This window comes from Esox lucius, chromosome 5, assembly GCF_011004845.1.
Source record: "Esox lucius isolate fEsoLuc1 chromosome 5, fEsoLuc1.pri, whole genome shotgun sequence".
NCBI lineage: Eukaryota > Metazoa > Chordata > Actinopteri > Esociformes > Esocidae > Esox > Esox lucius.
Window position 1 is genome coordinate 25,699,255 of NC_047573.1, and position 27,148 is coordinate 25,726,402.

Consider the following 27,148-nt stretch of genomic DNA (forward strand, 5'->3'; position numbering starts at 1 on the left):
AAACAGTTTTTATATTGCTAAATGAATAGCCAGGCATACAGTTGAAAATGTAAGCAGGTTTATGTGTTTTTCTCTGCTTATGTGTCTGTTTTCTTGTCAGCTGAAAGGACGTGATTGGAATATACACCCCTGGTCTTTTTCACAATTAAAATCCAGTAATTAGGCATGCAACATAATTATTGACTCTTATCCCATACTTACTGTCTGTCCTAATAACAGCTCACTGTAAGAACTCCATTGATGGCATGTGGTACTGCTTTGACGACAGTGATGTCCATGCCATCTCTGACGATGAAGTTTGCAAGCAGAATGCCTACATTTTGTTTTATCAAAGACGGGCCACTATACCATCATGGTCAGCAAACAGCTCAGTTGCAGGTAAGGATTTCATATTCCAATCCAATTTCATCCAGTTGGAGTTTTCAACAATGACACACATAGTAGAATATCACATTTCATTTGGTCAATGAATACAGAATGTATTAAGATTACAATGAATACACATATTATGTTAAGATTATAGACTAACAGCATAAAAATATGCAGAATGTTCATAATATATTTTAACTTCATAAGCTGTAATAATGCTGTATAAAATAAAGAACACAGGTACACTGTATGAGGTCCAGGTAATTTTTTTATATTGAACAAATACAATTGCACTGAGAAATGTTCCTTTTTAACAAGTATATATGTTTCATTACACTGCTATGCTGGTGTGTAGAGATAAGGTAACACCTGTAAAATCCATCTGTCATCTATCACCATGGGGAATGGCAAAGAACTCCCAAATGAAAAGAGACAAATGGTGGTCAAACTTCAATTTGCAAGATGTACTTCTAGCCCTGACTTTGCTACTTCACTGAGTATGGTGTACTTACAACTACTCAGATGACTTCACATGTATGCATTAACTGTAAGACCCTCTGGATAAGAGTGTCTGTTAAATTTACAAAAATGTAAATGTGTATGTGTATTTTGGCGGAATTATGTTCATTTTGAGAAATTTGTCATTTTAGTTAATTTTCTTGATTCATTAATCATTAACTATAATATTCTACACTTTGCACTTTGTGGCTAACTTTATACAGCTTTTTAGCTCATCTGTGGTTCCATTAATTCTGGAGGTGACAGTGTATTCCTTTGGTCACTCCTGTAGGTTCGACCAGCTCGTCTCTGTGTGAACACTGGATCAGCAGGCTGATTGGGAGTCGTCCTCCCAGCCAGGCGTCGTCCGGCTCCTCCAGACGCACCTCGCTAGCTTCCCTATCAGAGTCAGCCGAATTTGCTGGGGAACGCAGCGAAGACGACGGTGAGCAGCAGACTCCAATTCATATTTATGATATATTCATATTTAAGAAATGTTGTTTCCACAACCAGACCTGTACTAAAGTTGATGAAAACATATTAAGATATATGGCGATACTGTAGACATAATTTAGGCAGAATAGTAAATTAAATTGCTTTTACATAGCTGAAATATCTGTATAATTCTCTAATAAAATGATTCACTTCTAACTTGAAGCTCAACAGATAATGGAGGTAATAAATATAAAGGTTTGAGGTCCACTTTGAGTCCAGTACCAACGTTTTAGGTGCATTTCTCTCTCCCTTTCTGTTGAGGCTTCTCCACCCGTCCAGCGGTGCGGAGCATCCAGAGACAGACCTTCTCCTCGCGCTCCAACATGGCCAGCCCTCTGGCCCTTAGTGAGAACGGCTCCAAACCCTCCTGGTCACTCTCCACCAAGCTGCATTTGCGCTCAAACTCACCCTCACGGTTTTCCCTGGAGTCCCATTCCTCCTCGCCCACCCTGGAGAGGATAGGCGAGGCGGTTGATGACAAGGTCTCCACCTCTTGCTTCAGTGGCTTGGTGAAACCCGAGGCTAGGGCTGGAGGTAAGACGCACCTGTTGGCGTTGGACGGAAATGCAGGGCCTAAGAGGCTCTTGGAGCAGGTGCACTCCAAGACAACTCCCCAGCCTGAGCTAAGGACCGCCAGCCCAGCAGGTGATAACAATAACACGGGCACAGTTGTGGAGCCAGGCAGCCCTGGTCAAGGAGCAGTTGCAAAGGAGCCCAAACAAAGAGGACCAGGGGGAGGGGAAGGCACAGGGTCAAGGAGAAGCTCAGCCAAGACCGTTGAGTCTGAGAAGAGCCCCAAGAAGCGACCCTCCACTCCCTCCCACACCTCTGTGACCCACACATCATCACCATCTCGAACACAAGCCAAGAGCACAGTGACTACAGCGTCTAACCCCAAAGAAAAAAGCGAGGGGGCAGTTACCAAAACCGGCAAGACCTCTTCCACCAAAGCACCTACCCCCACCAAAAAGGAACCATTGCAGACCCCGGAAACACTGCACCCTGAAACTACTAAGCAAAGGAAAGGCAGTTCCCCTGGGTCCCAGGGTTCCTCTGCAAAGCCAACACCAAGGAAGACATCCCCCAGAGGGGCAGCCGAGAGGAGCTCTGCATCAGCCAGAGCCAGAGCAGCCGAGAGAAGTACAAGCCGTGAAACGTCTCGGACCACCTCAGTTACAGACAGAGGAGTGATCCATGGCGGACCCTCTTCCAGGGCCAGTGGTGGTACCTCCCGGGGAGGGGATGGGAGTGGGGCTGGCCGGGGAGATGGTAGGTCGGTGCGAGGGGCGGAGAACAGGGCTGGGGGGAGGAGCTCCAGCAGCAGCTCCTCCATGACCAGCCTGCGATCGTCCAGTGTGGGCGTGGCACCAACAAGTGCAGCAGCAGCGACCCCGAGGGGACCAAGGAGGAACAGCAAGACAGAGGAAAAGGGGCTCAACTTCTTCAAGAGCGCCCTGAGGCAAAAAGAAACACGCAAGCCCACAGATGGAGGGAAGCTGACGCCTATGGCCAAAGGAGGAACAGGGGAGGCTAAAGGCAGCCCAGAGGAAGGGTCTGGGGAAGGGTTAGGAGATGGGGTGGGAGACGGAACTGCTAAAAGGACCCAGCAGGGGAACCCAGAGGCCCAGGTGAACACGCCTGCGGCCAAAGACAAGGAATCCTCCAAGACATCCACCTCAGCCAAGCACTCCATAAAGTCCAAGTCCTCCGGAGTAGAGACGGGCATGATTGAGAAAGCCTCAGCCAATGGGAAAAAACCTATGGAAAAGAAGTTACCGCCATCCAGAAAGATTCCCATCAATTCAACACGAATCACCCAGAAACCCAAGTGAAATATCTTCAGGGACCCAAAAAGGCTCACTTTATTGCAGCTGTAAGGTATCTCAAACATTAAACTAGATCTCCTCTTTGGGAGAGACTTTTGAAGAGCACGTCTAGCTGTTTGTTGGCCCGGGATGATGGCAAGCTGCCGTATCTGACAGCCTATCACTGTCCACTTTATGATATGGATTGAAAAAAAGCACTTTGTATGGATTGCATTGTTAATACTTTTTTTTTTAATGATATTAATCAAATGAATTATTATATAAAAATATGAACTGCACATTACATTTGTACCTGGTTCTGTAGCATACTTTGACCAGATTGTCTTGGGCAAACATCTACATGAACTTGTGTAGCAAGCAAGTATGTTTGTTAAGCAATGTAATGATGAGAAACCCTGTGAATCACACCATAGATCAAACATGGACTGCTACTCTGTCACCAGAGCTTATTAACGGGCTGTGTTTACATCTCTAACGTCTTTGTACTTTTCAGAGTTACTGTATGGGGTCCACTTTCAAACAGGTCAAAACATTCCACACCAGTCACGGCATTTAAATGAAGCCATGAAATAAACACCAGTAGCTATCATATGCCCTTAATTAGATACAGTATAGCTAATTAGATATAGTATAGGCCAGTACATGACTAATCCCAGATAGAGTAAATGTCTAATCCCAAATAAACTGGTATTAATTGACAATGGGTAATGGGTTGATAATCTTAATAGTGCAATTACAGATTTATATTAATCATTTCACTACAACAGCTCTTGGATGTCATAGTACTTGGTATGATAAAAATAACCCCTATTTATCAGTAGTGAATATGTTAAAAACCTGTCCGGCATATGGTATATAGGACATTGAACAGTCTGTATCCAGGATTAGAGGCGTGCATACCTGCCAATAACAGAGCCGATGGGGACCCATTGGAAATATACAAAAAAGGAAGTGACATCTTTCTGATTCTGGATGGTTGGGACTGTGTGTTTCTGCACTCTACCTCTGGTTGTACTGATTTTGGAAGATTAGTGACATCATAGTGTGACATAATTACCCCCCGAGTGCCCTAACAGCCCTGTTTACTTCTGCTCTCATTCGGTGACCTCTATCGCCGCAGATGGTGGGGTCAATGCCTTATGGGGAACCACATTCAGACTGCCAGACATCTCGAAACATTCCTAACGACGAACACAGGGTCGATGTAACGAGTTACACTCAAGGCCGTCGAAGACTTTAGTGAAGACAGTACATGAGGAACATCTTTTAGAGCACCATGCAGTATGGCGTGTTTGAATCCACCCAGTCCTCTACTGTTTTTCTCTGTGACATCACAGCTTGTGCCTGTGCACATTTTCGCTTATGCGCTACCAAGCAGAGTTCTGCGTCGAATGCACTGACGTAGATTCAGAAAAGTGATTGCTATGTTGAAATATATGACCGCAATCTTTTGCATGAAACTGCTTATGCATGCACTAAACTATGCAAGCAACTCTTGCTAATGTCCACACTAAGTAATACTGCTACTTTTGGATGTGTAAATATTTCTAACTGTATTTTTTCAGATGCCAGCATCAGACAGCATGTTCAGGCATAGTCCAATGCTTTGTTTGCACATTTTCTTCAGAGTATAAAACATTTTTGAATGAATGATAGTATTGCTCATTCACCTTCTTAAAGTAAATCTACTCACTTGCAAAGAAATTATTTCGGTATTGTATTTATTTGTCTCATATTTGATTCCAAACAATTTTTAAGGGAAATGCTACTTGACCTCTGCAACCAAATGTCTCCAAATGTCAAATAGCTACATTTAGAAATATGTTTGTTGGTCACTGGTATACACACATTTTCATGCTTTGAGAGTAGGTACTTTGTGGTTTTATTGACCATATCCCATAATAATTGATGTTATTACTTAATTGAATTTGCCCTTTTCTTATTGGGCAAAAGTGGAATACTTCACAGATCTCTCATCTAAATACTGTGTCTTGCTATGATCTCCCTAACTCTTTTCAGAATGACCCTTTACGGAAGGTTGACTTTTGTCCACTTTGATGTTTTAATCAACAGAACCTCTAACCACACTGCCTTCTGTTGCCTTGTTAAAAATACAAGGAATTTCCAAGGAATAACCCTTAGATTATATTATATGAAATGTATTTGATAAATTAAATGAAATTACATTATTTTTACAGAAAAATAATGTAATTTCTGATGTTTTACAGAAAAACGTGGCTGTTTTTTTTCTCTAAAAGAGAACGTGACAACAAATCTGTCTCTTGTCTTTTTTAGAAAAGTATAAAGCTACTTTTGAAACAAAATCTATTTCTATGAGCAATTGTGTTAGTATAAAATCATATAATTTTGCTTTTTCTTAGCACACAATATAGCTCAGTATTTTAGTTACTTATTTAATGAAGTCTTATTGTGCAACTTGCTCAACTGTCTAGGCTGACATACATTTTAGAGGTGACATTAATACAGAGGTCAATACACTAATAATATTAGCTTACATACCGGCACACTGTGCATAACACAACAGAATGTTTTACTTTGCGTTTCTGTCTGGATAAGTTGATGTACAAATAAGGTGTTTGTAAAATAATATCTTGCTGTACAGCTAAACAGTATTTTTACTGTCAACCTTGCAATTAGCTGTTAAATAACTGATTTCTGCCCCCAGGATGTGTGCTGGTGATTAAGAGACTGGAATACTAGCGATGGTGTACGAAACATAATAAAACAACATAAAAGCTTGAAATCTTAATTATGTTCAAATGGAATGGGGATTTAGTAGGCAAAAATGTAAAATACTAGGCATTATTTATTTTTGGCAAATGCACGAGAATGTCAATGCTATTTCATTTTTTAATTATATTTGTATATGTTGTGATATTTTTTGAATATGGAATGCACTTTTAACGACTCAATTCTGAAACGTTTAATTTTTAACGTTTTAAAGGATTCATTACTTCAAAGCAATGTTTGTATATGTCATTCATTTAGCAATGCAAGAACAAAAACATTTCATATAATAAAAATAATTGTTGATTTATATTGCTTTGATTGAAATTTGTTTTTTGTTTTGTTTGTTTATCATTTGTTATTTCATCCACTTGGTGGAGCTCAATGTTTTCTATGACACCACATTCTACTGCATGACAGTTTATGACTTCAGGAGAAAATCACAAAAACAAATTTGCCCTTCAAATATGCCCTTGAAATCTAACCTTCATCAACATGTGGCTATCTATCTGGCCAATCTAATGGTGTGACATGTGGTTATTGAACTAGAGGCATCCTTTATTTATAGCTGATTGAATTATGGCTATATTTGTTTTGCCCAGGGCTGGTGGGTATTAAGAGTTAATATACCCTCTTTGTCTTTTTTCCTGCTGCTTTTTTATTAAACGATCATATTTTTTATAATGTGCTCTTTTCTGAGTGATGAAATCCAGCCTTCAGATGTAATTGCTTATTGAGGCTATGACAACTATTTGTTTATTTTCATAGTATTGCGGCCTAGTAACATGTCCATCTAATATAACTCTACTGTTTATCAGTGTAATGTGTGGAATATAAAAATAAACAAAAAAAAATCTTAAAATTAGATTATTAAAATAATAAATAATGAATGAGTAATTCATGACCACATTTCAGATTTCTCTAAACACAATATAATTGTGGTATAATTCAGTATGCTAAAGAAGACCAATGTCAGTAGACATAAACATCCAACTGGATGTTTTCTTTGAAATGATTAATATGAGCCACAGTACTGTACAGTACACTATTTCGCCAAATTCCTTGTGCCAAACAGCAGCCATGCTGAATCTTTTAATGCTGATTCACTAATCTGTTGCCAATTGTGTCAGATCTAAGAGAACCCTATTAGTGCAACTTGTGAGGAAGATTTGTTGACTGTTTATCTTGATTTAGTACCTACACAACAACATTATCTGGCTTGTGTTATAAACATAATACATTTAGTGTGTTGCATAAGTTCTAGGGCCTTTCTTCTTCTGTGTTGTTGGCCCGCAATTTCTAGACAGGCAATCTCATCATATTGATCAATCTTCTAAGGGTATCTCCTGGGGCCGACTTTATTCCTTCATAGGCTACTGCTGCTGAGAGACTCAATTTTAAGACGCTCCTGATGGATATAACTCCTGAAACATTATTAAGGCAGTGAATAAAGAAGGCCAGACGTGGAAGACTCTCTTGATTAGCGCCTACGCACCCATACCAAGATGCATTTTACTCCGGTAAGATGGGCATTAAAATGGAAGAAGGCTGCTTGGATGCTGCTGAATTTGGATGACGGTTTAATGGGTCTTATGTATCCAGGAAGTCTTCTCTCTTTTTACTTCTTACACCTTTAATTGTAGGTCATAAAACAAGCTAGAATTGTACATCTACTGGCAACAGTACAAACCAGTTGTAAAAAAAAGAATTGTACCCCAAAATCATGGAAGGTCCCTAGTTTTGTAACCTCTGTGTAAGGTTCTGTTTTGTTTTTGCTGTTGTTCTTCAATGTAGCCTGTCTTTTTTGTTCTGTTTTCACCTGTTTGTTGTTAAGTCCTTGTTAGCATCCTATTTAGTTTGCCCTATTCCGTTAGCCTTTTGTTGAGTCATTGAGTCTTTTGAGTATGTACCTGCCACTAGTCTGTGTTTTTTGCCTGCCTGCATTTACATATTTTTTTTTTTTACCTGCCTTAGTTTCTTCATTAAACCCTTTTGTTGCCCTTCAAATCCACGCTTGGTGGGCTGCTTTACCGGAAACAAGACACTCTGCCCTTTATACACTGCTCAAAAAATTTTTATCAAACATCGGGTCTCGATGAGCAAAATATATTGAAGATCATAATCTTTACTATATATTGTGTAAATCGGTCAGATGCACCAATACATAACGTCCCAGAGGTTCTCAATTGGATTCAGGTCTGGGGAACGTGTGGGCCACTGTGCTGGACTGTGAGCACAGGTTCCACTAGAGGATGTTTCTGGTTTGGTCAGAAACATGCACACCAGTAGCTAGATGGAATTCATTTTGTAGGGCTCTGGCGGTGCTCCTCCAGTTCCTCCTTGCACAAAGGAGCAGATACCGGTCCTGATGCTGGGTCCTTTCCAGCTCTCCTCGTGTAATGGCTCATCTCCTGGTATCTCCTCCATGCTCTTGTGACTGTACTGGGAGACGCAGCAAACCTTTTTGCGATGGCACGTATGGATGTGCCATCCTGGAGGAGCTGGACTGCCTGTGCAACCTGAATGGGCTGCAGTTATCACCTCATGCTAGTAGTGACAAGGACAAAATGTGAAACTAGAAAACAATCAGTCAGGAAGGATAATGAGAGAGACAATTATCTGTGGCCACCACTTGCAAAACCATTCCCTTTTTGGGGTTTGTCTTGCTGTTGCCTCTCCAGGGCACCTGATGTCACTTTCATTTGCACCAAAACAGGTGATATTGATTCACAATCGCTTATGCTTCCTAACTGGACAGATTGATATCCCTGGAGTTTAATTGACTTGGTGTTATACTTTTATGACTACGTGTTCCCTTAATATTTCTGAGCAGTGTATAAACCACACATAATGTACTGAATTACAAAACTCCTACATCAAAACCAAGATGTACACTGAACAAAATTATAAACCCAACACTTTTGTTTTTGCCCCATTTGTCATGAGCCAAACTAAAATATCTAAGACTTTCTCTATGTGTACAAAAGGCCTTTTTCTCTCAAATATTGTTCACAAATATGTCTAAATCTGTATTAGTGAGCACTACTCTTTTGCCGAGATAATCCATCCACCTCACGTGGCATATCAAGATGCTGATTAGACAGCATGATTATTGTACAGGTATGCCATAAGCTGGCCACAATAAAAGGCCTTCCTCATTGCAGCAACTGATTGCAGGCTCAGGAGAGTTGAAGATTGAAACACCGGTCTTATAAAACACATCTTGACAAGGTGTCGACCTGGAGGTACTTTCAAGCACCTGTGGACTTATGCTGTGTGCAAACAAATTGCATCAATGCATTGATCTACAGTACATTCTACATAAACATGGCAATCCAAGTGCTGCATCAAAGCAGAACTAACATGCAGCATGGAAAGTTTGAGTGGCCAGATTCGAATGCCAGATATGCTGCATGGAAATGGGTTGCAGCATAAGTAGTCAGATGTCAGGCGTTTTAACTTCATGAACTTCTGTCTCATTGAAAAATTTATGATACATTTTCACTGATCTTCCCAGCATACCATTTATAGTGCAAAAATGCCCCCCTGAACATTATCTACATGTATGCAATGATTTGAAATTTCTAGTCGCAATCCCTATCCCATACGAATGTGGGCCGTGACGTCCATTATTGATTCATAAGACTGTTGGTAACTTTCAAAAGATACTGATAAAAAAAACTTTATTTCTGTAATTTCTGTTAAATCTTTTTCTTTTTTATATATTGTCTTTTCTTCATACCTTTTCCCTTCATCCTCTTCAATAGTTGCTTATGATTTTACCAACATATTCATCCATGGCTTCTCCAGAGAGCAGATGAATTGCGATGTGAGTGCATTTTTGCAGCGAATAAAAACCTCTGTCAATAATTCACTTAGATGAGGAGGAGGCACGTCAATTATTCCTCTTCTCGTGAGTCCAATAATGCACTACTTTAATTCCTTTTTAATTGGAGATTAAAAATCTAGCAGGTCTGAGTGCAGCTATGCTAGAATGGCTTTTTAGCCGATGCAGTATGAATGATGTGAAGCCGAATGGGGCAACCACAGCCGAGTTACATAACCTGGAGCCGTGTGCATCGCTTGGAACACAACGTAAGACACTGACAGTGACCAGGAGTCCGCCAGAGGGTGGAGCACACAGGCTCAGCGCTCCCCGCGGTGTAAGTGTGGATGCCCGACACGACTGCCCTGTCTCATCGCAACTCCTTTAGATAGGCGCCCATGAAGTCGTTGGCAAGGAATTAGTTCGCTTCCAGTGCGCATGTGTCGGTCGGAAACGGCACGCTCTCGATTCCGACTCTCCAGCACCTGCTGTGGCATCTGTTCGCGACGAAGCACGGCCACGATCGTTACCTTACATGAGGAAATTTGGAGGGGGAAAAAACAGAACAAGTGGGAACCCTTAATGGCGCAAGGGGGCATTCACGAGTGTGTGTTTAGCTGCAGGGTTCTAATACTGTTTGCAGGTTAGGCCAGGGGTCATGTGAAGGAAGGTGCTAAGTCAAGCACTGTCTGGGTCTGGAGGATCAGTCATTTAACACGGTTGCTTTGCCTCATCGTTGCTCTAGCAATCCCTTGCAGTGGCTTGGGCTCAAGTGAGCTCAACTGAGGTCTTTTTTATTTATCCCACCTCCTGTGCGCTACAGAAACACTATTAACCACACCACAGTGTTTTTGTGCCAGCAAAGTTTAATAAGATAATTCCAACAACAACAATCATGTATTTTTCCAAGATCTTAGAAGTAGTGTACTGATGAGGTCTAAGCATTGTTCTGGATTGTTAAAACATAATCCATACATCTTTGAATTGCTTAATTTTACAGCCTCATGTATCTATTTCAGTGGTATGCCTGGTGTTGTAAACCTCCTTATCGGGACCATTTTCCATTAGCCTGACTGAAAGCCAATACAGAATTTATAATTTTTGATCGTTAATGTTGCTCAGAATGTTCACACAGGACTCCTTTCCTTTTCCAGATGTTCCATTTGAGATGTTTTTGGGGCCACATTCGAGTATACCCCGTCTGCAGGCTCAAATACACCAGTGGACACTAGTTTATATGAAGCCAATCATATGAATTTCTCACAGGTCTGTTGCAACCATGCCCCCAGAGGTCACCACAAATGTGGAAGCATGTTGAAATGAAAACCAGCAACAACTAAGAACTTAACACTAAACCTACATAATGCATAAGTTCAAGTCTTTGTTGTGTATGGTCCAATGAATCCCAACCCACTCACTGAAAGACGTTCCCTTGTCAATAAGACACTGTGTGATGTGAGAAGGCAGTGAAGTGTTTCGGTCCAAGACAGAGCCTTACTCCCACTGACACTTCCAGTCTATAAGGCCGTTTGAAAAATTGATTGACAGAGAGGTTGATTATCCTTCTTCAAGCCAGGTGGCTGGCAAGCAAAGAAGCGCAAAGCACCAGATTGCTGTATCAGCCAAAGTGTGAGGACGTCAGTTTCTGGCGTCGGCGTGTCTGGACGAACATCACAGGAATAATAAAGAGATCTGGAGATGTCAGTCAAAGTGAAGTGTTATTGCTTGTTAATCCTCCACTGCCTTCCAATTTTTTTGTATTTTTTTCTCTTCTTTTTGGCTCATTACCCCTTTCTATATTGTGTGTCTTCAAAGGTTCGTTTTTCCTTTTTTAAGGTTTTTGATGCTTCTGCTTTTAGTTATGTTGCCGTAATAGTAGTATGCGAGAAATGAGATTGGACGGATAAAAACCTTGGGTTGTTAGGGAAGTGTGGGCTAACTCTTTGATCTTGCAGAGTATATGCAGGCACATAACACACTTTGATATTTCATAAGCTATCTCTACACATACTACACGCACGCACATGCGTGCACATGCACATATCCACACACACACACACACACACACACTCACACTGGAATTTGTCTCACCAACTAAAAAATTCCACTGTCATTTTGATTCCAAATATTGGTGTGCACATCTCAGTTTTCGAGTGAAGGGTGCATCTCTGTCACGTTAGATTCTTATGAGGATGATAAATTAGTGTTTGGATGAACATAAAAGCTAATGTATTCATAAGAGCTGTGATGAGTGCAGCTTAACATCCAATCTGAAACAAGCCACACAGGAAGCTGGATCACTCTCTCTCTCTGTGGGTGTGAATGTGTCTTTGTGTGTGTTCATGTGTATGAGAGGGGCTGTTTTCTGGTTGCAGTAAGATCTCAACATCTTTAAAAGAATTGGAACATGTCGTATTCATGAAAGGGTTGATAAGCTGGTGAGTAGTGGATATACTGACTTAATAGTGTTTCTCTGGTTCTTGGGTGCTCGTAAGTTCGGCAGACATTCTGGACAGTATAGACTGGTAGTATGCAGTATTATTAAGGCTAGGACATTTCCAAGAAGTTGTCATTGTGGTCAATTCTCAAAATATTTGCATTCATTTCTCTTCTACAAAAAATATTTCAACATTAAATTGTACGTTTTGAACTTTCATCATGGATTGCAGTTTTCACTAATTGAATTCAGCCAGCTAGCACAATATCATATAATATTATTTTATTCATTCATTAAAAAAGGGGTTCTTCTTTTTCACTCGTGACCCCCAAAAACAATTGTTTCAAATATTGCGACCCCCGCACATGCAGGTGCACATAAGGGGTCACACTACCCGACACAAACGTAGACCCATTCAGTAGATCCTATTAAAATAATTAATAAAAGAACCCTTATCAGCTATTATGTTTATTAATGGGTAAGTGAAGTCTGAACAACTTATTTAATGAGAAAGGTGGCCCTGCTTTTTGGAGCACAACTGCTGCATTCTGTGTTTGATGGTTGAAATGGCAACTAGAGGCCATTCTCCACATTGAGGCATGATGTGTATTTGTTTTAAATATATGTCAATGTTGAAAAAAGTAGGTTGAAACAGAATCAGTACATCCATTGTTGCTTTGGTTTGGATAGTCATGGTTATTCCTCTGCAACTGAAATCATCATCATCATCATTTTCTTCCTCTTATCCGGGGCCGGGTCGCGGGGGCAGCAGTCTAAGCAGAGATGCCCGGACTTACCTCTCACTAGACACTTCCTCCAGCTCTTCCGGGGGGACACTGAGGCGTTCCCAGGCCAGCCGGGAGACATAGTCCCTCCAGCGTGTCCTAGGTCTTCCCCGGGGTCTCCTCCCGGTGGGACGGGCCCGGAACACCTTCCCAGGAAGGCGTTCCGGAGGCATCCGAAACAGATGCCCAAGCCACCTCAGCTGACCCCTCTCGATGTGGAGGAGCAGCGGCTCTACTCTGAGCTCCTCCCGGGTAACCAAGCTTTTCACCCTATCTCTAAGGGATTGCCCAGCCACCCTGGAATCGCCCAGCCACCATTTCGGCCACCTGTATCCGGGATCTTGTCCTTTCGGTCATGACCCAAAGCTCATGACAATAGGTGAGAGTAGGAACGTAGATTGACCGGTAAATCGAGAGCTTCGCCTTGCGGCTCAGCTCTTTCTTCACCACGACAGACCGATACATCGACCGCATTACTACAGAAGCTGCACCGATCTGTCTGTCAATCTCCCGTTCCATCCTTCCCTCACTCGTGAACAAGACCCCTAGATACTTAAACTCCTCCACTTGAGGCAGGCACTCTCCACCAACCTGAAGTGGACAAGCCACCTTTTTCCGACTGAGGACCATGGCCTCGGATTTGGAGGTACTGATTCTCATCCCCACCGCTTCACACTCAGCTGCAAACCGTCCCAGTGCATGCTGAAGGTCCTGGCTTGAAGGGGCCAACACGACAACATCATCCGCAAAGAGCAGAGACGAAATCGTGTGGTCCCCACACCTGACACCCTCCTAGACACCTGACACTGAGTGCCTAGAAATTCTGTCCATAAAAATTACGAACAGAACCGGCGACAAAGGGCAGCCATGCCGGAGTCCAACATGCACTGGGAACAAGTCTGACTTACTGCCGGCAATGTGGACCAAGCTCCTGCTTCGGTCGTACAGGGACCTGACAGCCCTTAGCAAAGGACCCAGGACCCCATATTCCCGAAGCACTCTCCACAGGATGCCGCAAGGGACACGTATTCTCCTCTCCAGAACCCTGGCATAGACTTTCCCGGGGAGGCTGAGAAGTGTGATCCCCCTATAGTTGGAACACACCCACCACCCCGGTCTGCCATCCCAGAGGCACTGTCCCCGACCGCCACGCGATGTTGCACAGGCGTGTCAACCAAGACAGCCCCACAACATCCAGAGACTTGAGGTCCTCAGGGGGGATCCCATCCACCCCTGGTGCCTTGCCACCGAGGAGTTTCTAGACCACCTCTGTGAATTCAGCCCGGGTGATGGACGAGTCCACCTCTGAGCCCTCATCCTCTGCTTCCTCAATGGAAGACGTGACATCCCCAGTTGAGGTCAACAGCTGCCCACCTCTACTGTAAACAGCGTTGGTAGGGCACTGTTTCCCTCTCCTGAGGCGCCGGACGGTTTGCCAGAATCTCTTCGAGGCCAGCCGATAGTCCTTCTGCATGACCTCACCGAACTCCTCCCAGGCCCGAGTTTTTGCCTCCACAACCACCCGGGCTGCTGTCCGCTTGGCCTGCCGGTACCCATCAGCTGCCTAAGGAGTCCCACAAGCCAACCAGGCATCCCTTACTTCCGGTGTCCACCACCGGGTTTGGGGATTGCCGCCTCGACAGGCACCAGAGACCTTACGGCCACAGCTCCGAGCGGCCGCTTCGACAATGGCGGTGGAGAACATGGTCCACTCGGACTCAATATCTCCAGCCTCCCTCGGGATCCAGTCGAAGCTCTGCCGGAGGTGAGAGTTAAAGATCTCTCTGAAAGGAGACTTGGCCAGACGTTCCCAGCAGACCCTTACAGTACACTTGGGCTTGCCAAGTCTGTCCAGCTTCCTCCCCCGCCATCGGATCCAACTCACCACCAGGTGGTGATCAGTTGACAGCTCCGCCCCTCTCTTCACCCGAGTGTCCAAGACATACGGCCGCAGGTCAGATAAAATGACAACAAAGTCGATCATCGACCTACGGCCTAGGGTGTTCTGGTGCCACGTGCACTGATGGACACCCTTATGCTTGAACTGAACACCGCTCGGGTTCAGTTCAGGGGGGCCGTTCCTCCCAATCACACCCCTCCAGGTGTCACTGTCGTTGCCCACGTGGGCATTGAAGTCCCCCAGTAGAACGATAGAGTCCCTAGTCGGAGCACTTTCTAACACCCCTCCCAGAGACTCCAAGAAGGTCGGGTACTCTGCACTGCCGTTCGGCCCGTAGGCACAAACAACAGTGAGAGACCTATCCCCGACCCGTAGGCGCAGAGAAACGACCCTCTCGTTCACCGGGGTAAACTCCAACACATGGCGGCAGAGCTGTGGAGCTATAAGCAAACCCACACCAGCCTGCCGTCTCTCACCATGGGCAACTCCAGAGTTGTGAAGAGTCCATCCTCTCTCAATGAGTGTGGTTCCAGAGCCCAAGCCGTGCGTAGAGGTGATCCCGACTACCTCTAGTCGGAACCTCTCAACCTCACGCACGATCTCAGGCTCCTTCCCCGCCAGCGAGGTGACGTTCCACGACCCTAGAGCTAGTTTCCGTGTCCAGGGATCGGGTTGTCTAGGCCCCCGCCTTCGACTGCCGCCCAATCCTCTCCGCATCGGCCCCTTATGGTCCCTCCTGCAGGTGGTGAGCCCACGGGAAGGCGGCCCCACATCGCTCCTTCGGGCTGAGCCCGGCCGGGCCCCATGGGGAAAGGCCCGGCCACCAGGCGCTCGCGTACGAGCCCCAACCCTGGGCCTGGCTCCAGGGTGGGGCCCCGGCTGCGCCATACTGGGTGACGTCACGGACCTCAAGATTTTTCTCATCATTAAAGGGTTTTGAACAGCTCTTAGTCTGACCCGTCGCCTAGGACCTGTTTGCCTTGGGAGACCCTACCAGGGGCATATAGCCCCAGACAACATAGCTCCTAGGGTCACTCGGGTACTCAAACTCCTCCACCACGTTAAGGTGGCAGTTCATGGAGCAACTGAAATCCAAAATTCTATTTTGAGGCAAACATTTCAAATTTGTGGCAAACATCGATCACTGGACAGCTCCGTCAGCGCGTTCTCCAGGTCAGTTGACAGGTGATCCATTTGCTGTAAACGGTTGTTGTATCCAGTCATATCGTTGTGGAGTTGTCTCATTTGGGAAGTAGGCTACTTCATAAAGCGATCCAGAAGGCCTTGGAAATGTGAAGTGATAATTTCCTCATGTTATTGAGGTCCAGTTCATTGTCCTCGACACATTCTTCCAGCTCGGGAAACATTAGCTACGACATTGTTGCGTTTTTGTGAATGTATTGATTTTATCAGACGAAAATAGCTCTATATTTGTATTTGTACCTTGTAGTGAAGTATTAAGTAGCGTTCATTAAGTTTGTCGCATATACACAAGATTTGCCAACCATTTGGCATCTGTCAGGTGGTTGGCGAGTTAGGATCCAGGGTGACGAACATGTTCCTGGTCATGATTTAATGGAATTTACTATTTTAATAGCACACATAGCTCTGCCTCCTTTCTGCTGAAAAAACATGTTGATTTATCGACAAGAAAGGGATGCTTGGCTTGCAAATGTATTTTCAGTTTCACTGGCGAATTGCGGATGATGCACATTGTTGATGGCATAGCAATGAATCCAAACTATGAATTCCTCTAGATATTTTTGACATTTTAATGGCTGGTCCTGGCTGGAGGGCCTCACCCTTGCATTTCTCATTTCCCGTAGGGTTATTTTCATTGGAAGTTGATTGCTTTTCTGAAGGAATGCTTTTATCAGCTGTTTGAGAGAGACTGTCATCATGTAATGTCTTCTCGTTTGTAGAGCTATGGATAAGCCACCGATCCATGTTGACTATGTTTATTTACAAGCTAACTAAAAGCGTGCACACAACAGCAGGAAATGTTTAAAGGGATAGTTCGTCCAAAAATCATATTTCGGTGACTGTACAAAATATGGCACATAGTCTTTTTAAAACAATCCATTATTAAGCTGTGTCTCAGTCAGTAGCTACTTAGCGTTATTAGCAAATTCATGAATGGAAACTGTATATACCCCATTGCAAAGCTGCATTGCAAGCAGAGAACTACTCTAAAACACTCCAAACTAAGACAAGTGGTGTTGTTTACCTCAAAGAACATGACGATGTTGTATTCCTCAAAATAAAGTTTTAACTTTCACAATATAAATCTCATTTCAAATAGACGGGTACTTCCTGTGTTAATCAGTCAGTTTTGTTCACAATTGTATCAATCCACTAGTGATGGGAAGTTCTTCTATTTCTACTGACTCAGATCTTGTTGAGTCGTTCAGTTAAAAGTTTGAATTTTAATTCATTTGAGTCGGCAATGCCAACAGTCCCCCCACCCCCCGGGAGCGGGGGAGCAACGAATGCTTAAGCCAACACTTGTTTTACTCTGATTACAACTATGTTTATCATTACAATCATAAATCAAATACTACATTAGTTAATGTAGGCCATGCATCCAATTATCTGTTACAAACATGTATTTACAATGCTATTGTCTTGATCTATTTTTCTTTGCAAACGTAAAACTAACAGGTTATTCCATGGATGGGTAGAACTCCGCTGCCAGTCGTTCAATTGAATGAATCAACCGTTCAATTGAACGTTAAAACTGACCGGGTCAGTCGTTCAAGAGTCTTTTTTACTTAGGCAAAGGCTCAGTGTACGATTTAATCTGTGTTTATCATTACAATCAAAATCAACTGCAATATTAAATATTTTAGACAATTATCTGTTACAAACATGTTTTTTAATGCTGTTGGCTTGGTCTATTTTTCTTTGCTAACATAAAACTAACAGTGTATTATCAGTTATTATCAGCGTTCCATTATCAGTTATAAACATGTCTTTATGATGTTCAGGAAGAGTTAATGTATACACAGTAAACGGAAGTTAGTATTCGCTAACTAGAAAGCAAGTTACTTATTTTGTCTTTGATATTCACCTCGGACAGTCAAACTTTATTTGCTTGAGAGTGAAAGGAAAATACATATATATCATGTCTGACTCTGAATACGAGCAGGAAGAAAAAAAATTGGGGGATAGAGTCTTGTTCGAACCATAATACACAGATGATGAATTGACTGATTAACGACTTCTACAGCAGCTAAAGGGTGGTGAACATGTTAATCCCCAACCCGTGCCCAGACAATCCGGAAGCAATGTGTACTTTCTGTATTATAACATCAGAAATTATAGCAATCAGAAATATTACTTACAATCTGTCTTGTCTCCATGGGTGGACTGGCTAACTTGATGGAATTGCATTTAGTCCTCTTCGAAATGAGCATGGGTCACAATCCTCTGTATTAAAATGTTTCTCACAAAAACGGTTTGTCTCGTTGGCAAAGTTGTTCCATTGCTTCTCCCACAATACGACTCGGGAGAGGCAGAGGTGTTGTCCCCATTGTAGTGCAGGTAGAATTTAATTAACTCAAGATCCACAAGCAGGTAAACGAGCAGGTAGAAGTTGACATTGATACTTACAAACAAAGGAAATCCAGAAGTTCAAATTTTATTTATCAAATGCACCAAATAACGTAGCGCCATCCTGCACAATGAAATTCTTGTGACATGGCACACGATATCTACATGGTAAGAATTCATCTATATATAAAGCAAAAATTGTGTGGTCCCCAAACCTGACACCCTGCTCTTTGCAGATTATGTTGTCGTGTTGGCCCCTTCTAACCAGGACCTTCAGCATGCACTGGGACGGTTTGCAGCCGAGTGTGAAGCGGTGGGGATGAAAATCAGTACCTCCAAATTCGAGGCCATGGTCCTCAGTCGGAAAAGGGTGGCTTGCCCACTTCAGGTTGGTGGAGAGTGCCTGCCTCAAGTGGAGGAGTTTAAGTATCTAGGGGTCTTGTTCACGAGTGAGGGAAGGATAGAACGGGAGATTGACAGACGGATCGGTGCAGCTTCTGCAGTAATGCAGTCGATGTATCGGTCTGTCGTGGTGAAGAAAGAGCTGAGCCGCAAGGCGAAGCTCTCGATTTACCAGTCAATCTACGTTCCTACTCTCACCTATGGTCATGAGCTTTGGGTCATGACCGAAAGGACAAGATCCCGGATACAGGCGGCCGAAATGAGCTTTCTCCGCAGGGTGGCTGGGCGATCCCTTAGAGATAGGGTGAGAAGCTCGGTCCCCCGGGAGGAGCTCAGAGTAGAGCCGCTGCTCCTCCACATCGAGAGGGGTCAGCTGAGGTGGATTGGGCATCTGTTTCGGATGCCTCCGGAACGCCTTCCTGGGAAGGTGTTCCGGTCCCGTCCCACCGGGAGGAGACCCCGGGGAAGACCTAGGACACGCTGGAGGGACTATGTCTCCCGACTGGCCTGGGAACGCCTCGGTGTCCCCCCGGAAGAGCTAGAGGAAGTGTCTGGGGAGAGGGAAGTCTGGGCATCCCTGCTTAGACTGCTGCCCCCGCGACCCGGCCCCGGATAAGCGGAAGAAGATGGATGGATGGAATAAAGCAAAAATATAGCAAAAAATATAGAAATAATATACATGTGTAAACTAGCAGCAATTTTTAAAAGTGAAGCGAAGCAACCTATCTTCACATAGCTTGTTGAGGTTAAAGTTCACGCTCACCTTAATGACATCACTGCCGAAGAACAGGAGATGTGTATGGTGACTATAGGAAATAGTTCACTAGTGCCAGTTTGAATTCAGCCAACTCAGCCGGCTGTTTCGTCATAAAAAAAGAAATTGCTACAGAAACCGTGACAGATTACTGAATGTAGTTTGAAGTGTTTTGGAGTAGTTTTCCACTTACAATACAGCTTTGTGATAGCAGTACGAAACGTTTCCATTCATGAATTTTGACAATGCTAATAATGCTAGTTACAGACTAGGACAGAGCTGAATATTGGATTGTTTGAAAAAATTACTATAGGCCTTCTGGAATATATTTTGGTAAGTAAATGTTTAGAAAAAGATTCATTTTGGATGAACTATCCCTTTAAGTGTGGCTCCGTAGATGGGCTACATGTTCAAGCAACCAGTTTTTGTTCTGTGACAATGTACATTTTAAAATAATTATATTTTAAGTATTTAATCTATTCTACAGTAGTTGTATTCCGCATTTTATACAGTATTGCAGTTTTCAGGTTTATTAAAAATAGCACTTTTTAATTCAAATGTATTTATTCTAGAAATCAACTTGTGACCCACCAAAATCATCTGGTGACCACTCAGGGGGTCGCTAACCCAGCTTTAAGAACCACTGCATTAAAACATGGTATATAATCCTGCTGTTTTGTCAGCACTCACATAAGTTGACCCGCCATTTGTAATGTACAACAGAAATACCTGTATCTTAAAGTACCAGTATGCTAACTGTCAGGGCCTGTGACTTTGTGGCAGTTTTATATTGCTTATGTCATTAAACTAACATTACAGCTAATGATCACATTAATATCATGACTTTCATGAGTAGGTAAGTCGAATGTCATGTAATTTCCAGCAACACTCAACGTCTCTAGAAGTTGTACTTCAGCCTTGTGCATGGTATGATGTTTTACTCTCTATCATTATCCATCCACATCAAAGCCCAGCAGATATAGAGAAGCCCTTCAGGTGCAGCTTTCCAGCCTGGGTTTTGTTTATACAGCAAGCTGGCATATTGGTTTGCTTAGACAAAGCAGCTAAGTTCATGGGAGGAGGTCTCTGGATGGGGCTTCAGCTTGTTATTCTTCTCAGTCAGACGTCAGCCATACTGTCTAATTAGAACACATCTCCTGGAGAGAGGAGCACTGAGTACTGGCCGATTCCAGTTTCAATCGGTCCTCCAACTCAATTTATCTACTCACCAGAAACTGCAATAGAACAGACTCTCAGCAATCTGACAAATTGATACAACAACAAGGAAATGGCATTGAACAACTGCTTCTAAATTGGATGACTTACTAAGATTTTGAGAGAAAGAGTTGTATCCCAATGGGGTACTGGCATTCTGTCTGGTCTCATCTTCATTTTTCTCTCTCGGTTGGAGTTGAAATAGGGGGGTTTTGGCTGCTGGTTGGTTTGCCGCTGGTTGTTTCATTGTCCTTCAGATGAAATAGAAAATCCTTAGCTTGAGAATTACACATTTTGGGCATTTTCAGCATTCCAACTCACATGGACAATCAAGGATGTGCTGTTTATTGAGAATTTGAGTTTCTGTATTTATCCAGGGACACAGATTGATAGAACCCAGCCTGAAAACATTTTTTTGTCATTCACAGTACCATCATGGGTGACTCTGGATCAGTTTGTACACTGATTGACTACTGAATTAATCACATGACCCGAAGTCATTGTGCTTTCACAATCATTGTAAAGAATCTTTCTAGTAGTTTTTCATGGCTGATGTTAGAAGGTAGATGTATATAACGTGTGTCTTGTTTCATTAGCTACTGAACAGAGTGCTACAGTTGTCAGCACTCTTTTTTAATTTGGCTCAAAAGACACTAGTGGCTTTGACCACTGGGATTTCCTGTCTTCTGTGGCAGTTAAACTATCCAGTAGAGTTTGGATGGAGGAATCCATGACTGCATCCAGCAACATAATGTATGTCTAACTCTGGTACTGAAGTACCTTATTCAATCTTGACTGAACATCGTCAATCAAGATAACTTATACATTGGCCAGACGTCCTTGTGTGTAACAAAAGCACAAATACATGTTTTCTAGACCCAGTTAAACTCAAAACATTATTAAATTTAGTGGATGATCAAGCAGGTATTCAGACATCCAACCACTGTAATCAACAGATAAATATTACATTCTTAAACTGATTGAATTTTTATAGTTCTGTAAGGAGGGTTTAATGTATTTTGTGTACAAACAAAATGAATGTAAGGTCATCCTTGCCTATTAAAAATTGTTCATATGGACTGGACAATAGAAAAGTTAAGAGAAAAAAGAAGTGGAGATATTTATATTGACATCATTTTCTTTTTAATCACCATCATGTTCTTGTAGCCTTTAGAAGGTATCTCCCCACTACACCCAGGCAGGTAAGCATTTGTTGTTATGCTCCACAGCTCATGCATCCTTTTTATGTCAAAATTAAAACTTTACATTTTAATAGAACCTGTGAAAGGAGTGCTTGGCTGGCAGAGATGAAGGACCTCACGGTAACATTATCATAACTCAGTTAGGTCGTTCACTAAGATTCACTAAGTTTGTTGTAAAATAATGGTCACAGTTCAGTCAAAAAGGTTGAAATAACTAACATTGAAAAATATGATAATGCACTTTTTGTGTAAGATGTTAGCTGGATATTACATGGCCTATTTCGGGACGTCACAAATGTGATCAGAGTATTATAGAGGCAGTCACTGCCTTGGCCATGCCCCCAATCTAGGTTCTCCACCCACTGTTTCAGGGAAATGTCGTAACACTTGGTTACCCATTGGTGCTTATTTTAAAACAGAGCAGAAAGTATGTAACTTCTCAAACGATTTATACATTTGATGCAAAAGTTTGCATACCATGGCAGAAATAGTGAAATGTGTGCATTGGTTTTGAAAATATCACTGATAATTTTTTTTTTAAACCTGTCTTTTATTTAAGGATAGTGATCATATGAAGCCGTATTATCGCTTTGTTGTTTGGCTCCTTTTTAAATCATAATGATAGAAATGATGACAGAAATAACCCAAATGGCCCTGATCAAAAGTTTACATACCCTTGAATATTTGGCCTTGTTACAGACACACAAGGTGACACACACAGGTGAAAATGGCAATTAAAGGTGAATTTCCCACATATGTGGCTTTTTAAATTGCAATTAGTGTCTGTGTATAGCAGAAAAGAACCGTCAAAAGACCTGCTTAATGGAACTTTATAAAATTTGAAAAGGATTTAAAAAGACATCCAAAGCCTTGCAAATGCCAGTCAGTACTGTTCAATCACTTATTAAGAAGTGGAAAATTCGGGGATCTCTTGATACCAAGCCAAGGTCAGGTAGACCAAGAAAGATTTCAGCCAAAACTGACAGAATTGTTCCGGATAGAAAGAAAAACCCACAGGTAACCTCAGGAGAAATACAGGGTGCTTTGGAAAAAGACGGTGTGGTTGTTTCAATGAGCACAATACCACGAAACTTGAACAAAAATGAGCTGCATGGTCGAGTTGCCAGAAAGAAGCCTTTATTGCGCCAATGCCACAAAAAAGCCTGGTTACAATATGCTCAACAACTAGGGATGCCCCCATACCAGTAGTCATACTCATAGAAATATGTTGTATTGCCTCGGACGCATACATTTAGAATATAGACAATAGATGTCAGCAATGACACAAGCAGTGGCGTCGTTAGCCCTGGGCGTCCGGGGCTATAGCCACAGGTTTATGAATAGCCAACGATCACACTGTGGACGGGTAGCCCGCTAGCGTGTACATCAAACTTTTCAGCATGTACATTCAAAACTCTATACTTTCTGTCCCGGGCGGGGCGGGAGGGTGGGCCAAGCCTAAATGTATTGTGATCCTAGCGACGCCTCTGGACACAAGTAGTGCAAGCTCTGCTCTGGTAAATTGTCAAGAGGAGGAAAGGGAAAACACTACTTTAACACAAGCAATTTGATTAAACATCGTCAGACCCAACACAGCGCAGAGTTTAATTAGTATGCTAATGCTAGCAGCGCAGAACCACAACTATTTTATCAATGCGTAACCCTTGTCAGATGTCACAATCCACTGAATAACTATAATTTAAATAGTTGTGGAAGCCAATATATTAGCCTCACCTCAGAGGTCTTCCCCGGAATTGAAATGTAGCCTACATCTGAGCCGACCTGTATCCCTGAACTTCCTTTCCAAATCACCCACGGGATCCGACAGTTAACGTTTACCTTTCACGTTCGTTTGTTATAGTTTGTCCGGTCAATACATGCTTTTGCCTATGTTGCATTTTTAGAACGTTATCGCTGATTTAAAACGTAGATACAAGTGGTCTGTTGTGCGCTATCTTGTCTTCCGCTAAATTGTTTTGCTTCAATTTATTTATTAAAATAAAAGACTGCACTGAGTTGTGTGTGTTTATGTTTTCAAAGGAAAAACTATGTGGGGTAAAAAATAAATTAAACAAATTACTATTTAAATAATACATTATATAATGTAAATAATATTATAAAGTGGAGCACATTCAGAAATGGTTAGAGCTTAAGTAAGTTAATGTAGAGAACCTTTCTAATATAAAGAAAATCCGATTTGGAGAGAGATTGTGTTATAAATCTGGGAGGCGATTCATGAGCAGTTTAAAATAATTATTAATTTAGGGGGAGTATTTAGGTAAGTAGGGAATTATGTTAAATAAGTATTGTCAAATAATGTTAAGTTGACAATAAAGAGAGACTTATGTAAAGGGACAACATTATTGCAATACATAAAATAATGTTTTGTGAGAACTGGAAATTTGTACTTGGTATCGGCAAGTACCCAAATATAGGTACTCGTACTTGTACTCGGTATTGGTGCATCCCTACCGACAACACCTCGTCACGCCTCACAGCTTCTGGCACACTAATTTGGAATGACAAGACCAAAATAGAGCTTTATGGTCACAACCATAAGCGTTATGTTTGGAGAAGGGTCAACAAGGCCTATAGTGAACAGATTACCATCCCCACTGTGAAGTATGGTGGTGGCTCACTGATGTTTTGGGGGGATGTGAGCGCTAAAGGCACAGGGAATCTTGTGAAAATGTATGTCAAGATGAATGCCGCATGTTAACCTGTTATACTGGCAGACAATTTGCTTTCTTCTGCATGAAAGTTGCTCATGGGATGCTCTTGGACTTTCCAGCATGACAATGACCCTAAGCACAAGGCCAAGTTGACCCTCCAGTGGTTACAGCAGAAAAAGGTGAAGGTTCTGGAGTGGCCACCACAGTCTCCTGACCTTAATATCATCCAGCCACTCTGGGGAGATCTCAAAGGTGTGGTTCATGCAAGACGACCAAAGACTTTGCATCACCTTGAGGCATTTTGCCAAGACGAATGGGCTGCTATACCACCTGCAAGAATTTGGGGCCTCATAGACAACTATTACAAAAGACTGCACACTTTCATTAATGCTAAAGGGGTCAATACACAATATTAATAAGAACTAAGGGTATGCAGACTTTTGAACATGGGACAGTTAAATTTTTTCTTTGTTGCCATGTTTTGTTTTATGATTGTGACATTCTGTTATGATTTACAGTTGAATGGGAATCCCAAAAGAAATAAAAGACGTGTTTTGCCTGCTCACTCATGTTTTCTTTACAAATGGTACACATATTTCCAATTCTTGAAGGGGAAGCACACTTTGGAGCACAACTGTATGTATCAGAAAGTGTTCAGAAACAGTTTGTCTAGTCTTTTTCCTGCTGCAAGATCTAGAGATTTAAAACAAATTTGAAGATGTGGCTTCCCTGCAGCTGCTACTCTTCTGCTGGAGAATTTGTTGACAAATGTTCCCACTAAATGGCCAGACATATTTTCTTGCCTTATTGAATCATCAGGTAATTTATCACAGATAACTGTTCATCCATAAATATGGAAACGTATTATTTGATTTTTAGACTTTGAGAGGTGGTCTATGAGATGGACTAGATTGTTTCATTGAGAAATGCAGAATGCGGATTAAGTTGCCACCCAGAAGACACCTGCCCCTTATGCATCCTCCTGACCTACAAACTAATCTGGTTCTCTCCTGTACCAATCCAGCTGATTTCACTTAATCAACCTGGGCCACTGCCATCCATAACTGTCATGCAAAACTCTCAACCTATTGCTCATTTGCTACTGCCAACGGTTAATTTGTGTAAATCAGTGACGAAACAAATCTATTTAGCACATTTCAATCTCACTTTAATGATATAATGCAGCTGAACAGTATGTTTAAATTGGCTACATCCACAGTTCCTACATCCTCTAGTTTGCATAATTTGCATGGTTTCCTACCTAAGAGAATCTATATCCACACATTCTCACCCTTAATGCTGGAGAGAATGTAAGAGTAAGCGAGTGAGCCTTGACCTCAAGCCAGTCTCCAGGGGGGATTTTTGCAGTGAGAGTCTAATCACAGTGTAGCTGATGTGTGTTCTGTGGAACGCTTCTCTCCAACCCCCAGGCCTAATTAGGACCCATGTGTACTGTACAGAGAGCTGCCTTTCACACTGCCTGTTGGAAAAAAGGCTCACCTGCGTGCGCTCAACAGGCCACAGAAGTGAGTTGCTGGGAAACATGATGACAAGAAGGGGCAGCGGAGGTGAAGGAAGTCCCCCTCAAACCAGGAGGTTCTTTCAGTTTAATGAATGCCACCAGAGCAAGCCAGATGGAGAGAAATATTTAATGGAGCGACAGAAAGGGAGACTGTTGGAGAGAGAGAAAGAGAGACAGAGAGAGACAGAGAAGAAAGACAGAATGTGGATTTGGCAACATTTAATCACGTCTGTTTAAACAGTAGCCTACAGCTGGTTCGGATTTGGGATAGAGAGAAAGCAAAGTTTAAAGAGAGATAACAGAAAAGATCTAGGGAGCAAGTAGTATGTGTTGAACAATTCTCTGTGCTCTCCAGTCTAGTGAAGATGGAATCTGATTCCATGTACTGTGGCCAGGGCAACTGCAAATGTGTGAAAATACTCTGTGCGCTGCAGCAAGTACTATGCTAACTGTGCGTGTCTTGACCAATCTGGTTAACGGAAATCGCAGGTTGTTCATCATTACAAATTGATAGTCTATTTGTTTTTGAAAAAACCTTTAATGGGGTCAGATTTTGTTTGTATTGAAATTGTGTTCATAATCTGCCCATGTTTAGGCTTGCAGTTCCATAGCGCAGAACTACAAGATGCAAATCTACATTAAGCCAGTTCAGCCCTGTGAGTTTCACAATCCAATCATGTTGCGTTCTCATTTTCTGTCAGTCCAATTTTTTATAGAATTAAAGTGAACAAGACCGACAGTTGTTGCAGTTTGATATGGTTTTCATCTTCCCCAAGGACAGTATTTCAAGGAGTAAAAAGTGACCTGATTTAAAATATTCTGGTCGCATTATGGTCATACAGTAAAGGTCTAGAGCGTTACCTTGTTATGTTACCACATTTGGGAAAATAATTTTACCACACCAACCTGAGACTTGTGGCACCACCTCTGACTCTTAGAAAAGAC

General features: G+C 42.4%; 1 protein-coding gene and 1 long non-coding RNA gene across 3 annotated transcripts in view; one reads left to right on the forward strand and one right to left on the reverse strand.

Annotated features, from left to right (window-relative positions):
• The window catches only part of LOC105031011 (ubiquitin carboxyl-terminal hydrolase 31), a 29,264-nt gene extending 23,018 nt beyond the window's left edge, over positions 1 to 6,246 (forward strand). The window contains exons 14-16 of one of the 2 annotated variants that reach the window (XM_010905182.4): positions 220 to 378; positions 1,160 to 1,312; positions 1,624 to 6,246. In XM_010905182.4, coding sequence (XP_010903484.1) covers positions 220 to 378; positions 1,160 to 1,312; positions 1,624 to 3,194 — 1,883 coding nt within the window. In that variant the 3' untranslated portion in view covers positions 3,195 to 6,246. The remainder of the gene's footprint in view (positions 1 to 219; positions 379 to 1,159; positions 1,313 to 1,623) is intronic. The other variant, XM_020046194.3, reaches the window with a different exon arrangement.
• Positions 6,247 to 20,166: 13,920 nt separating this feature from the next.
• On the reverse strand, positions 20,167 to 23,914 carry LOC109615751. Its single transcript, XR_002196738.2, has 3 exons — positions 23,744 to 23,914; positions 20,919 to 21,058; positions 20,167 to 20,827 (listed from the first exon to the last, which is right to left on the reverse strand). It is a non-coding gene; the product is annotated as an uncharacterized LOC109615751 (long non-coding RNA).
• Positions 23,915 to 27,148: the final 3,234 nt, after the last annotated feature.